The 13,456-nt window shown below is 46.9% G+C and overlaps 3 protein-coding genes across 3 annotated transcripts in view; 1 reads left to right on the top strand and 2 right to left on the bottom strand.

Annotated features, from left to right (window-relative positions):
• Positions 1 to 612: 612 nt before the first annotated feature.
• LOC123770397 (involucrin-like) lies at positions 613 to 1,704 on the bottom strand. The gene has a single exon (XM_045762239.1). The coding sequence runs from the start codon at positions 1,702 to 1,704 to the stop codon at positions 613 to 615; it is 1,092 nt and encodes a 363-aa protein (XP_045618195.1).
• Positions 1,705 to 6,961: 5,257 nt separating this feature from the next.
• On the top strand, positions 6,962 to 7,852 carry LOC138373335 (uncharacterized protein DKFZp434B061-like). The gene has a single exon (XM_069339528.1). The coding sequence runs from the start codon at positions 6,962 to 6,964 to the stop codon at positions 7,850 to 7,852; it is 891 nt and encodes a 296-aa protein (XP_069195629.1).
• Positions 7,853 to 12,021: 4,169 nt separating this feature from the next.
• Positions 12,022 to 13,456, bottom strand: part of LOC138373334 (uncharacterized) — a 77,024-nt gene continuing 75,589 nt past the window's right edge. Inside the window, exon 6 of the mRNA XM_069339527.1 lies at positions 12,022 to 12,326. Within this exon, the coding sequence (XP_069195628.1) occupies positions 12,223 to 12,326 (104 nt within the window). The 3' untranslated portion in view covers positions 12,022 to 12,222. The remainder of the gene's footprint in view (positions 12,327 to 13,456) is intronic.

The raw sequence follows: 13,456 nt of genomic DNA, 5'->3' as shown, positions 1-13,456 counted from the left end.
AACCATTCACTCCCCAACCCCCCACCCCACCATTCAGCTCTATATCCTTCTCCCTCCCTCCTTTCCAGTTCCCCCTCCTGTCCCCCCACTCCTTTCCCCCCTCCTCTCTCTCTCTCTCTCTCTCTCTCTCTCTCTCTCTCTCTCTCTCTCTCTCTCTCTCTCTCTCTCTCTCTCTCTCTCTCTCTCTCTCTCTCTCTCTCTCTCTCTCCCCTTTCAAGTCCCTCTAATATTATTAAACAAGCTTAGGTATACGCATCAGTATGCTGCTATACCCTATACTGCCAAATATGGGTCATGATTGATTGATGAAGATTAAGCCACCCAAAAGGTGGCACGGGCATGAATAGCCCGTAAGTGGTGGCCCTTTTGAGCTATTACCAGCATCAATAGATGATACTGGAGATCTGCGGAGGTGCGGCTGCACCCTGCGTGACGGGAGATGTCTCCCGTCCAATGGGTCATGAGCTGTTAGTTTATCTCATATCCCCATCCCTACCAGGCACTCGCAAACTCTGGGGGAGAGTGCGAGAATATCATTCACGCCTCGTGAACGTTATTCACTCACTCACTCCGCGAGTGAGTGAGTGAAGTTGTTACACAGCTCAAAGAATTTCAAAATCTTTTGTAGAATACCATGAATAACAGGACGGTCATTGCTAGCTCTTGTTCACAGAGTTGAGTGTGTTCTAGCTCTTGTTCACAGAGTTGAGTGTGTTCTAGCTCCTGTTCACAGAGTTGAGTGTGTTCTAGCTCTTGTTCACAGAGTTGAGTGTGTTCTAGCTGTTGTTCACAGAGTTGAGTGTGTTCTAGCTCTTGTTCACAGAGTTGAGTGTGTTCTAGCTCTTGTTCACAGAGTTGAGTGTGTTCTAGCTCTTGTTCACAGAGTTGAGTGTGTTCTAGCTCTTGTTCACAGAGTTGAGTGTGTTCTAGCTCTTGTTCACAGAGTTGAGTGTGTTCTAGCTCTTGTTCACAGAGTTGAGTGTGTTCTAGCTCTTGTTCACAGAGTTGAGTGTGTTCTAGCTCTTGTTCACAGAGTTGAGTGTGTTCTAGCTCTTGTTCACAGAGTTGAGTGTGTTCTAGCTCTTGTTCACAGAGTTGAGTGTGTTCTAGCTCTTGTTCACAGAGTTGAGTGTGTTCTAGCTCTTGTTCACAGAGTTGAGTGTGTTCTAGCTCTTGTTCACAGAGTTGAGTGTGTTCTAGCTCTTGTTCACAGAGTTGAGTGTGTTCTAGCTTTTGTTCACAGAGTTGAGTGTGTTCTAGCTCTTGTTCGCAGAGTTGAGTGTGTTCTAGCTGTTGTTCGCAGAGTTGAGTGTGTTCTAGCTGTTGTTCGCAGAGTTGAGTGTGTTCTAGCTGTTGTTCGCAGAGTTGAGTGTGTTCTAGCTGTTGTTCGCAGAGTTGAGTGTGTTCTAGCTGTTGTTCGCAGAGTTGAGTGTGTTCTAGCTGTTGTTCACAGAGTTGAGTGTGTTCTAGCTCTTGTTCACAGAGTTGAGTGTGTTCTAGCTCTTGTTCACAGAGTTGAGTGTGTTCTAGCTCTTGTTCACAGAGTTGAGTGTGTTCTAGCTCTTGTTCACAGAGTTGAGTGTGTTCTAGCTCTTGTTCACAGAGTTTGCCGACGACGCTGAGGAGGGAGATGCCGGGATTGTTGTTACAATCGCTTCTGTCACCATTATTTGTGTGGAGAGTGATGATGTCCGCATCTCTCATGTCTTGTGGCACCGAGGCCCTCCGGCACTGGCACAGAAGTTCATGAAGCACAGTTTTAAGTGTTCCACGAGCGCACTTAAGAACTTCAGGAGGAATCCCGTCGTCTCCTGGAGCCCTTCCTTGAGGAAAGTGAATCCAGTGCTCTTGTTTCCTGTGAGACCACCTCTAACTTGCGCTATCCAGGTGGTCCTTCTGGATAGGACCACTTCATGGATAGGCCCCTTCCCTGGGACCACTTCCTGGTGGTCCAGGAAGAGCATTTACCAGCGCAGCAGTGAATTTCTCCACCTGCCTCCACCTTAGGGGCCTCGTAGCCTGGTGGATAGCCCGCAGGACTCGTAATTCTGTGGCGCGGGTTCGGTTCCCGCACGAGGCAGAAACAAATGGGCAAAGTTTCTTTCACCCTGAATGCCCCTGTTACCTAGCAGTAAATAGGTACCTGGGAGTTAGCCAGCTGTCACGGGCTGCTTCCTGGGGGGTGGAGGCCTGGTCGAGGACCGGGCCGCGGGGACACTAAAGCCCCGAAATCATCTCAAGATAACCTCAAGATAACCTGGTGGAGGTCACGGGTCATATTTACGTTATCATCTACGGGTCATCTTCCCCTCCTTCTTTGCTCTGGATTTTCCAGGACTGGAACTTTACCTTACAAACGGCGAGAGAGAGAGTGGTCGGTGTCACAATCTGGAAGCTGCAAGTCAGTTTGACGCTTCTCATATCGCTGCACCTCGTCAGCACCAGGTCGAGTTGGTGCCAAAGCTTAGACCTGGAGGTGTCTCTAGGACACCTTGTGCTGGGGCGTGGTGTCGAAGAAGGGAATTGGTGAAGCAGAGATCGTATCGACAGCAGAATTCCAGGAGGCGCTGCCCATTCTCATTCATCTTCACAAATTCAAACTGGCTCAGACAGGAAGACCAGGAGCTGTCGAGAGGCTATTTGAGACACACGATCTCAACGAGTTCTATTACGGTTCTATTAATAGAACCAATAATAATAATAATAATAATAATAATAATAATAATAATAATAATAATAATAATAATAATTATACGAGCAGAACACAAAAATCACATCAAATAATGTCTCAAGTTAAGTCGTCGACTTCCCAAAAGTCGACCTAAAAACGATAATTAGTTCCTGGCGGGGACGGTGGGCGAGGCCCAAGGAGGAGAGGATCACAAGAGCGAGGAAACTGCCTTGTAAGGTGGTTCCGCTCCTGATTGGGAAGCAGATGGGAAACGAATTGGCCAATTAAGGTTTTACGGATAGTTAGCAGGTAACTGTGCTGTGAAAATGATCAGACGACAGGCTGAGATGCGGTGCTGGGTAGGGGTGGGGGGGGGGGGAGGGGAATGGTGGAGGGGGTGTGGTAGGGGGAGTGTTGGGTGAGGAGAGGGGAAGGTAGGGGATGAGGGGACGTGAGGGGGTGGGGAGGAAGGGGTGGCGGTGTTCGGAAGGGAGGGGTAAGGGGGGGGTGGGGTGGTAGCGAGGCTGGCTGTAACGTCAACAAATTCTATATAATTCTGTGGTACCTCTCTATAATCCAGTACCAGTCGCTATCATCCCTCAGTAATCTCTGTAATCCCCACAACAACAACAAACACCTCTGTAATCCCGGTTATTTCACTCAAATTCGGTAAAGACTTTCCTTCTCCGGTGTGGTCCATGGCCCCTGTGTCTCATGGCCCCCCCCTGTGGTCCATGGCCCCCCTGTGGTCCATGGCTCCCCTGTGGTCCATGGCTCCCCTGTGGTCTATGGCTCCCCTGTGGTCTATGGCTCCCCTGTGGTCCATGGCTCCCCTGTGGTCCATGGCCCCCCCCTGTGGTCCATGGCTCCCCTGTCTCATAGCCCCCCTGTGGTCTATGGCTCCCCTGTGGTCCATGGCTCCCCTGTGGTCCATGGGCCCCCCTGTGGTCCATGGGCCCCTGTGGTCCATGGCCCCCCTGTGATCTGCTATTTATTTAAGCGGCTGTCAGTCGACCAACATGGCCACGTCTGACAGAGAATGGAAAATATCGAAGCCAAAAGTTATCGGGATAAAAACGGAGCAGCAGACAAGAGGGAGGGGAAGCAGATGAAGGCGGAAGAGAGCGCTGATAAAAGAGGGAAGGAAGAGGAAGGGAAGAAACAGCGGCAAAAGTGACTCAGACACCACCAACTGAGTACTTGAAGATTGAACTGGGCTTCTGGGGCTTTTCAAAGGAAGAGTTTTCCTCTTGTTCCACCTTCGATTCTCTGTCTGTCTCTGTCTGTCTGTCTGCCCTCTCTCTCTCTCTCTCTCTCTCTCTCTCTCTCTCTCTCTCTCTCTCTCTCTCTCTCTCTCTCTCTCTCTCTCTCTCTCTCTCTCTCTCTCTCTCTCTCTCTCACTCTCTGCTTCTGTCTCTGTCTGTCTCTCTCTGCTTCTGTCTGTCTCCCTCTCAGGTGCACTTGTCGCCAAATATGATGAAATTTTATTGTTGCATTATAAAGGTGACGGCTTCTCTTGCCCCGTCGGCTTCCCCAGGTAAAGTGTTCCATAAGTCTATTATACCTTGCATAAAGCATGCCCAGGTGTTTGTTCTTTGATGAATTGTGTAGCGTCAGGTACCGTGTGCTACAGGTACAGTGTGGGGGCTACAGGTACAGTGTAGGCTACGGGCACAGAGTTACGAGTTAAATATCACCTGTGTTTTGATGGCAGGATGCGCGCGCACCTCTTTATTTACGTCGCTTGAATTCGATCGATGGCAATCTCTCCGTGTTTTCCTGCTTCTTCCATTTGATATTTACCTTGCAGTCCTTGCATCTTGCAGGATGAGCACTAGTCTCAGGCCTTCTTGCAAGTTTAAAATGTTTTATAGCAGCCTCTTCTCTCAGCCAATTTATTATTTATTTTTTAAAATTCCATTTGTTTTTCTCCTGAGAGAGAGAGAGAGAGAGAGAGAGAGAGAGAGAGAGAGAGAGAGAGAGAGAGAGAGAGAGAGAGAGAGAGAGAGAGAGAGAGAGAGAGAGAGAAAGAGAGAGAGAGAGAGTTAGCTCTACGTGGTGAATATATCAGGGAAAAAAAATGCACATCGGCGTGTTGTCAGAAATGGATTTGGCTGAGAAATGGTTTTATATCGCTATGGTCTATATTTCTCACTCACCGTTTTCTTTCATCTGTCTGTCTGTCTGTCTGTCTGTCTGTCTGTCTGTCTGTCTGTCTGTCTGTCTGTCTGTCTGTCTGTCTGTCTGTCTGTCTGTCCGTCTGTCTGTCTGTTGTACTATAAGCAAATTGATAATGTTTAATAGGTACCAGACTTGCTCTTAGTCTGAATCAAGACCAAATCTCTCTACACATAAATTAATTATAATTATATATATTATATGGTACATAATCTCACTACAGCACATAACATATATATATATATATATATATATATATATATATATATATATATATATATATATATATATATATATATATATATATATATATATGTAATGAGATCATAGGTATGGAAATATTTTAATTCATAGCTTTTAATCAATTATCTTTAAACAATAATTAACAAAAATATTGTTTTAAAGGCGCCGTTTTTGATGTTTTCATGAAAACAAATTTCTTTCGAAATTTTAGCAGATGAACTTTCCAATATGCTAATTATGAACAATGGGCCTAAAAGATGTAAATTTGAATAATTTCCACATATTACCCTACGACTTTACACACAGAAATCACAATAGCCTGATGCATCAAATTAGGTTCGAACCCTTGTCACGGCCCTTATGGATTTGTTCATTTACCCTATGACTGTTTGCGAGGCGAAATCCTATTATGAACCGCTAGGATTTATACTGGATTAAGACTTGTATAGGATGGCGAGTCTGTACTTAGGCCTATCCAGTTCTCCTCCCCCCCCTGCCTAGGTCAACTACTAACCTTTCCCACAATAATTGCCTAAATGAGAGTACCTATTTACTGCTAGGGGGAACAGAAGCATCAGTTGAAGGGGAAACGTTTCCGTCAAGTCCGGAGATTGCACACGAATCACTTGGTTGTGTGCCGACGACGTAGACTACTGTGCTACAGGATCACATATAGGTCCGTCTATTGTTGTTACTCATGTTAATAGTGTCAATATGTGTGTAAATCACGAAAAATAAACACGTGGTTAAATATAATATACTTGTTTACCTCTGTGCCACTTTTCAAGGCATTGTTAACTCGGGGTTAGTTTAGGTTAAGGTACGTTAGGTTAGCTTATTTAGTATTCCAGATTAACTTAACCTGTTCATCCGGCATAGAAAACGTGGTGAATACAAGTAGGTTGTAAATTAAAAAAAAAAATGTTAATGTGGCAACATCGCATTCGAGGGATTTACGCTGGTTACGTTCATTGAGCATCAACAACGTTTTGTTATTGTCAGTCAGCTGAGAGCACGGAGGGAAGGGGGAGGGAGGGCGGGGGAGAGTTGCGCGGGAGGGGGCAGGTGGGGAAGGCGGGGGTGGGAGGATCAAAGGGAAGGGCATTGATGGCAGGGAGGCGGTGGAACGGGGCCGTCTGCCTGGGAGGGGAAGGCTGACGAGTCGGTTCTTCTTATGAGAGCGAGAGTATTTTATACAGATAAGACATCAGCTCTCTGTCTTTGTTTTTCACTTTCTATCCTTTCTTATCTGCGTGTCTGTCTTTTTATCTCGCTTCTGCGTCTTTTATTCTGCTATCTCTCGACATCTTTTGAATGGTTTGCCTTGTAGAATACACCATATTTATATCTCGACAGAAAACTGCAGAAAACGTGAGTGTTTTAGAAGATAGTATACGCCACATCTCAATAAACGAGATATCGCAGACGGCCACATTCACCGACTCAAAAATAAATGAGTTTATCATATAAAAGTTACAGAAAATGGAAGGGTTATGTTACAGCTAGAAGCGAGGTGGAGACGTCAACAGCTGTAGAACTTTTTGTTGATAAACAACAATGGACCACACGGGAGTATTTTCATATATTGGACATGTCTCCGCAGGAAGTGCCGGATTATCCGGGCTGTGATGGACATGCATGAGTGCGGGTCGCTGCAAGCAACAGCCTTACTGATCATGTTATCACCGCAATAAAATGAAGATCCCGCGGGAGTAGAACTCTTCACACCGACTTTTTAAGTAATTGAACATGAGGGAGTGTTGCTGATTGTTGATTGACTGATGAAGATTAAGCCACCCAAGAGATGGCACGGGCATGAATAACCCGTAATACTGTTGATGTATCTTGTCCTGTTGATAAGTCAAGAACATGTGCCCCACACCTCTCGCCTCAGAAGGTCCTAGATGTAATGTTGATCAGACATTCCTCATGTGGGAACACACGTCTATTGAGAGACAATATATGTCAGCAAGGCGGACAGCCAGCCTGGTGTCAGCAAGGCGGACAGCCAACCTGGTGTCAGCAAGGCGGACAGCCAACCTGGTGTCAGCAAGGCGGACAGCCAACCTGGTGTCATCAAGGCGGACAGCCAACCTGGTGTCAGCAAGGCGGACAGCCAACCTGGTGTCATCAAGGCGGACAGCCAACCTGGTGTCAGCAAGGCGGACAGCCAACCTGGTGTCAGCAAGGCGGACAGCCAACCTGGTGTCAGCAAGGCGGACAGCCAACCTGGTGTCATCAAGGCGGACAGCCAACCTGGTGTCAGCAAGACGGACAGCCAGCCTGGTGTCAGCAAGACGGACAGCCAGCCTGGTGTCAGCAAGGCGGACAGCCAACCTGGTGTCAGCAACACGGACAGCCAGCCTGGTGTCAGCAAGACGGACAGCCAGCCTGGTGTCAGCAAGACGGACAGCCAACCTGGTGTCAGCAACACAGACAGCCAGCCTGGTGTCAGCAAGGCGGACAGCCAACCTGGTGTCAGCAACACAGACAGCCAGCCTGGTGTCAGCAAGGCGGACAGCCAGCCTGGTGTCAGCAACACAGACAGCCAACCTGGTGTCAGCAACACAGACAGCCAGCCTGGTGTCAGCAACACGGACAGCCAGCCTGGTGTCAGCAAGGCGGACAGCCAACCTAGTGTCATGGGCTCCGGATTTCTATCAGAAATATGTATTATTTAAAACCTTGTTTGCTGAGGCTCATCTTCCCTGTCTTGCTCTGACTGGCAAGGGTTGTCGCCCAACAGAGAAATCCCCTTAACGTGAGATACCAATGGGGAAATCAGTAAGAGCCATGAGAGGGGACTCGAACCCGCACACTGGATACCCTCACGCCCACGCCTGACACCACCACACCACGACATTGTCAAAAGCAAGGCGGCCTTATGAGGTTATCTTGAGGTTATCTTGAGGTTATCTTGAGATGATTTCGGGGCTTTTTAGTGTCCCCGCGGCCCGGTCGTCGACCAGGCCTCCACCCCCAGGAAGCAGCCCGTGACAGCTGACTAACTCCCAGGTACCTATTTACTGCTAGGTAACAGGGGCATTTAGGGTGAAAGAAACTTTGCCCATTTGATTCTGCCTCGTGCGGGAATCGAACCCGAGCCACAGAATTACGAGTTCTGCGCGCTATCCACCAGGCTACGAGGCGCCGTAGAGGATTCAGTTAATCTCGGTTGCATTGCTTTTGGGGATATCGTAGCTTAGTAGTCTGCATCCTCATGGCTCCTACTACTCATTTTCCCATGGGTGATGTATTCTTCATGTTGGGAGGAGCCAGTTTCAGCTGTGTTTGGTGAAAAGAATGGGGGGGGGGGGATAGACAGGTGCCGTTTAAATGTGATCTTGAGTCCTAGCCCGCCAAACACACACCGAAACTACGACGTTGGTACAACGTTCGAACAAGTTTTAACACCTCCTAACCAGTTATAACAACCAATATATCAAGTTGTAACAACGTTCTAATACGTCATAAACACGTTAAGCCAAGATGTAACAACTTTATTACAAGTTGTAACAAGCGGAAAATAGAGACAGTTTCGGTTTGTGTTTCCAGGGTAGGGACCTTCTATTTCTGATCCTTGTAACTGTTTTATTCTTGGTTGTGCATGCGGTGGTTTAGCCTTGGCTCTTTGGTCCCGCCTCTCAACTGTCAATCATCTGGTGTACAGATTCTGGCGTCTATCAAATCTACACTTGAAACTGTGTATGGGGGTCAGCCTCCACCACATCACTGCCTAATGTATTCCATTTGTTAACTACTCTGGCACTGAAAAAAAATATTTCTAATGTCTCTGTGGCTAATCTGGGTACTAAGATTCCACCTGTGTCCCCTTGTTTGTGTTCCACCCGTGCTAAATAGTTTGTGTTTGTCCACCCTGTCAATTCCCCCGAGAATTTTGTACGTGGTTATCATGTCTCCCCTTGTCATGCATAGACAAGGCTCACGTCTTCCAGGGACGTGAGGTTTAGCTCCTGTAGCCTTTTCTTGTAGCTCATACCACTCAGTTCTGGGACTAGCCAGGTGGCATACCTCTGAATCTTCTCTAAATTTGTCTTGTGTTTAACTAGGCATGAACTCCAGCCTGGAGCTGCATACTCCAGGACTGGTCTGACATACGGGGTACAGAAGGTCCTGAACGATTACTTACACAAGTTTCTAAAGGCAGTTCTTATGTTGGCCAATCTAGCATACGTTGTCCATGAGGGGGCGTAGTATATCACTGGGAGTCTCAACTGTAACATCCAGTCTTCTAGACCAGTGTGTTAGAGACTTATCGAACGCATTCGACCCGTCTCCGTGGCGTCCAACTGCGCATTTGATGTCATGACATTAACGCCGAGGTCAAGGGGGTCAGGGGTCATGGCTGAGTGGGCTCCGCTGTTGACTCACAACCCATGTAGTCTGGTGTTATACTCTCGCTCCACCACCACCACCACGCGCCTCCACAGTCTGTGGTTTAATATTATTTTGGAATATATAATAATAATAATATATTCTTATGTCTCGTGCTGGGGGGAAACTGGTCCGTAATTTGATCTATTACATTGGTTATTTTAACCGGCTCTCATTCCTCCTTCTTCTCACTTATGTTCTTCACTTTTCTCATGTCCTCTCCCTCTACTCTCCCCCCTCCCTCCCCCCTCCCTCCCCTCTTCCTTCGGTAACCCCGTGTCTGAACAACCTCAGCGGTGCTCCTGGTGGCGTTAACTGTAATTGGTTGCAATTTGTTGTGTTTGAGGGTCCATTTTCACCTTAATATGGGGCGTTACCCCTCATCTCAAGCCCCTCCAGGTGGGTCAGGGGGTTAAGGGGGGGGGGCGGAGGGGGGTTTGGGAACGTGGGGAGAGACTGAGGGTTGAGGGGAAGGGGGTGAGGGGAAGGAAAGGGAGAATGACTGGAATGCTAGATGGAGATGAGAGCAGGGGGGCCGAGGTGCAAGACCCGGGGGTAAATGGAAGGGGATCGAATGGAGTGAGGGACGGAGAAAGTGGGAAGGGAGGCAAGGGGGGGGGGGGGTGAGAAAGAGGAGAGGGAGGGAGGGAAAGAAGAAAACCGTAACAAATACCTCAGGGCAAGGGGGGGGGGCCAGGGGGGGGCAGGGGGGGGGCCAGGGGGGGGGCCCTAGCACCCCATCGTAATCGCGCCAAGGTCGCACCCGTGAAATTGATACACCCAGACCCGATATTCTTATCCCGGGAGAGTCCTGCCCACCGCCAGGGTGGGTAGCTGTGCCTTCACTCTCACCACTCATATACCTCCCTCCCTCCCCCGGCACACAGATACTTTCTCTGTCAGCACAGATAATGATGAAGGCGGATTAAGAACTTTCACTCAGTATATATATATATATATATATATATATATATATATATATATATATATATATATATATATATATATATATATATATATATATATATATATATATATATATATATATATATATATGTGTGTGTGTAAGAAGTCGTTTATTGGCCGTACTTAGCTTCCCAGATATATTGATCGGTGAGACGTATTGCTCGGATATATTGATCAGACATTCATCACAGTCTGATACATACTGACAGTCAGGTATATTGAGCAGATTAGATTAAAAACTTGCATTCAAGTAAACGAAGCTAAATGCATTTTCTTTAAACGAGTGGTAGTTTACAAGCAAATTATATCAAGACACTTCAAGTTGTTACACGACCAAAGATCACATTTACTCCAAGATTGATGAAGATGATTGATGAAGATTATGCCACCCAAAAGGTGGCACGGGCATGAACAGCCCGTAAGTGGTGGCCCTTTTGAGCCATTACCAGTATCAAAAGCTGATACTGGAGATCTGTGGAGGTGCAACTGCACCCTGATTCACTCCAATTGATTGATAAAGATTAAGCCACCCAAGAGGTGGCACGGGCATGAATAGCCCGTAAGTTCACTCCAAACATCTCTACCAACTATATACGGGGCTATTCATGCCCGTGCCACCTCTTGTGCTGGCATTAATCTTCAGTACCAAAGTACACCTTTCATTGTACAAATCCCACGATAGTTCAGCTTCTCGGGACCTCTCATCTTAGTACCTTTCCTTATACCTTATTCCGCTCACCTGTAGTAAGTTTCAGCCCCGCTCCTGTGCCAGGTAAGTCCATCACGGGCTCACCATAGCCCGTGCTACTTGGAAATTTTAGTTCTCAGTAGCTGAGTCTTAAACAACATCATCTGTAGTTTGAAGAGCTCAGTTGTGTGTGTTCCTTCGCGACTGACGCCACTTCAGCAAGACGAGGTCCTTAGCCACTCAGAACTGCTTTGTTCCGCTAACAATCACTCACATCTTAGAATATCCTGATTTTCTGGGTAATTGTAGACTTGCGTCTCCCCACACACTTTGCGGGGCGTCCTCTCCAGCCTTCACAACGCCACTAACTATTAAGCTAAATGGCCCGAACCTAACCTCACCGAGGACCCACACATAGAAAACGGGACGTCATGGTAATTTGGCCAGCCACTATGATTTACAGTATATCAGTCTTTGACCTAAGGGGGGGGGGAGGTTATACGTCAAAATACGATGTATTATTCGTGACCAGATTCACGAAGCAGTTACGCAAGTGTTTACGAAGTGATACATCTTTTCTCAATCTTTGGCGGCTTTGTTTACAATTATTAAACAGTTAATGAGCTGCGAAGCACCAGGAGGCTGTTTATAACAATAACAACAGTTGATTGGGAAGTTTTCATGCTTTTAAACTGTTTAATAAATGTAACCAAAGCCGTCAAAGATTGAGGAAAGATGTACCACGTTCGTAAGTACTTGCGTAACTACTTCGTGAATCTGGCCCCTGTGGATGACTAAGACAATCTGGCAGCAACAAAAGGCTCAAAAGTACCGGCATATTTTTAAGGACTCTCCATAACTCCATCAATAAAACACTAAGACGATTGTAATACATTATATTAATCAAGAATTAATACACAAATACAGTTAGACAGTATATATAATATACATTTCTCACATATATGATACTCATCACCTCCATATCCGTGCGGAAATGCGAAGTAAACACTAGGATCCGCCACAGCAGCCCCATACAAAATACAGAGTTGTACAAAACGTCGAGTTCTGATTGGCAGACACATCATCTAGCGTGGAGGAGGAGGAGGAGGAGGTTGAGGACGAGGGCGCCGGGTCCAGAAAGGCGCCAAGCTCTACTCTCGTGATGCATAGCCGCTGGAAACTGTTCTGCAGGCAAAACAAGGTCCTCATTAGCAACTACATCGTCAAAACACCAACTCTGCTCGTTGAGAACCGTTTTTTTTTACAATAATTCCTTTCAACCAATGGCCTCCTACTCCTCAGGAATAATAGAGTACTGGAACGCTTTGTTTCTTTCGATGTCTTTGGTGTTCTCGTTTGATTCTAAGTCGTGTATCATTTCTCCTCTGTGTCACAATCTTTGTCCCTGACCCACTCTATGCTTGTGTCTATGTCTTGACTGTGTCTCAAGCGCACCTCTGCAACAACAATGCTAAATATGACTGCAAATATTGGATAAAATGCGGAGGAAAGAGATGAGGAAGAGTAGAGAGTTGTTCTCAGCATCCACGTCAACTGTCCTATATAATATTTACCTGCGGGGAATAAAGATACTCAATGGGTACTCTAATGTGACATACTAATTGTTATGTCCATTAACTCTGTTGACGCTACGGTGTGTTGACGCTACGGTGTGCTGACGCTATGTGTTGATGCTACGGTGTGCTGACACTATGTGTTGACGCTACGGTGTGCTGACACTATGTGTTGACGCTACGGTGTGCTGACACTATGTGTTGACGCTACGGTGTGCTGACACTATGTGTTGACGCTACAGTGTGCTGACACTATGTGTTGACGCTACAGTGTGCTGACACTATGTGTTGACGCTACAGTGTGCTGACGCTATGTGTTGACGCTATGTGTTGACGCTACAGTGTGCTGACACTATGTGTTGACGCTACGGTGTGCTGACACTATGTGTTGACGCTACAGTGTGCTAACACTATGTGTTGACGCTACAGTGTGCTGACGCTATGTGTTGACGCTATGTGTTGACGCTACAGTGTGCTGACACTATGTGTTGACGCTACAGTGTGCTGACGCTATGTGTTGACGCTACAGTGTGCTGACACTATGTGTTGACGCTACGGTGTGCTGACACTATGTGTTGACGCTACGGTGTGCTGACACTATGTGTTGACGCTACGGTGTGCTGACACTATGTGTTGACGCTACGGTGTACTGACGCTATGTGTTGACGCTACGGTGTGCTGACACTATGTGTTGACGCTATAGTGTGCTGACACTATGTGTTGACGCAACGGTGTGCTGAC

This window comes from Procambarus clarkii, chromosome 42, assembly GCF_040958095.1.
Source record: "Procambarus clarkii isolate CNS0578487 chromosome 42, FALCON_Pclarkii_2.0, whole genome shotgun sequence".
Lineage (NCBI taxonomy): Eukaryota > Metazoa > Arthropoda > Malacostraca > Decapoda > Cambaridae > Procambarus > Procambarus clarkii.
This window is presented reverse-complemented; position numbering and strand designations above follow the sequence as displayed.

Coding starts and splice junctions, on each gene's coding strand:
- LOC123770397 (XM_045762239.1), bottom strand. CDS start 1,704: ATGAGAGATGCGGACATCATCACTCTCCACACAAATAATGGTGACAGA.
- LOC138373335 (XM_069339528.1), top strand. CDS start 6,962: ATGTGCCCCACACCTCTCGCCTCAGAAGGTCCTAGATGTAATGTTGAT.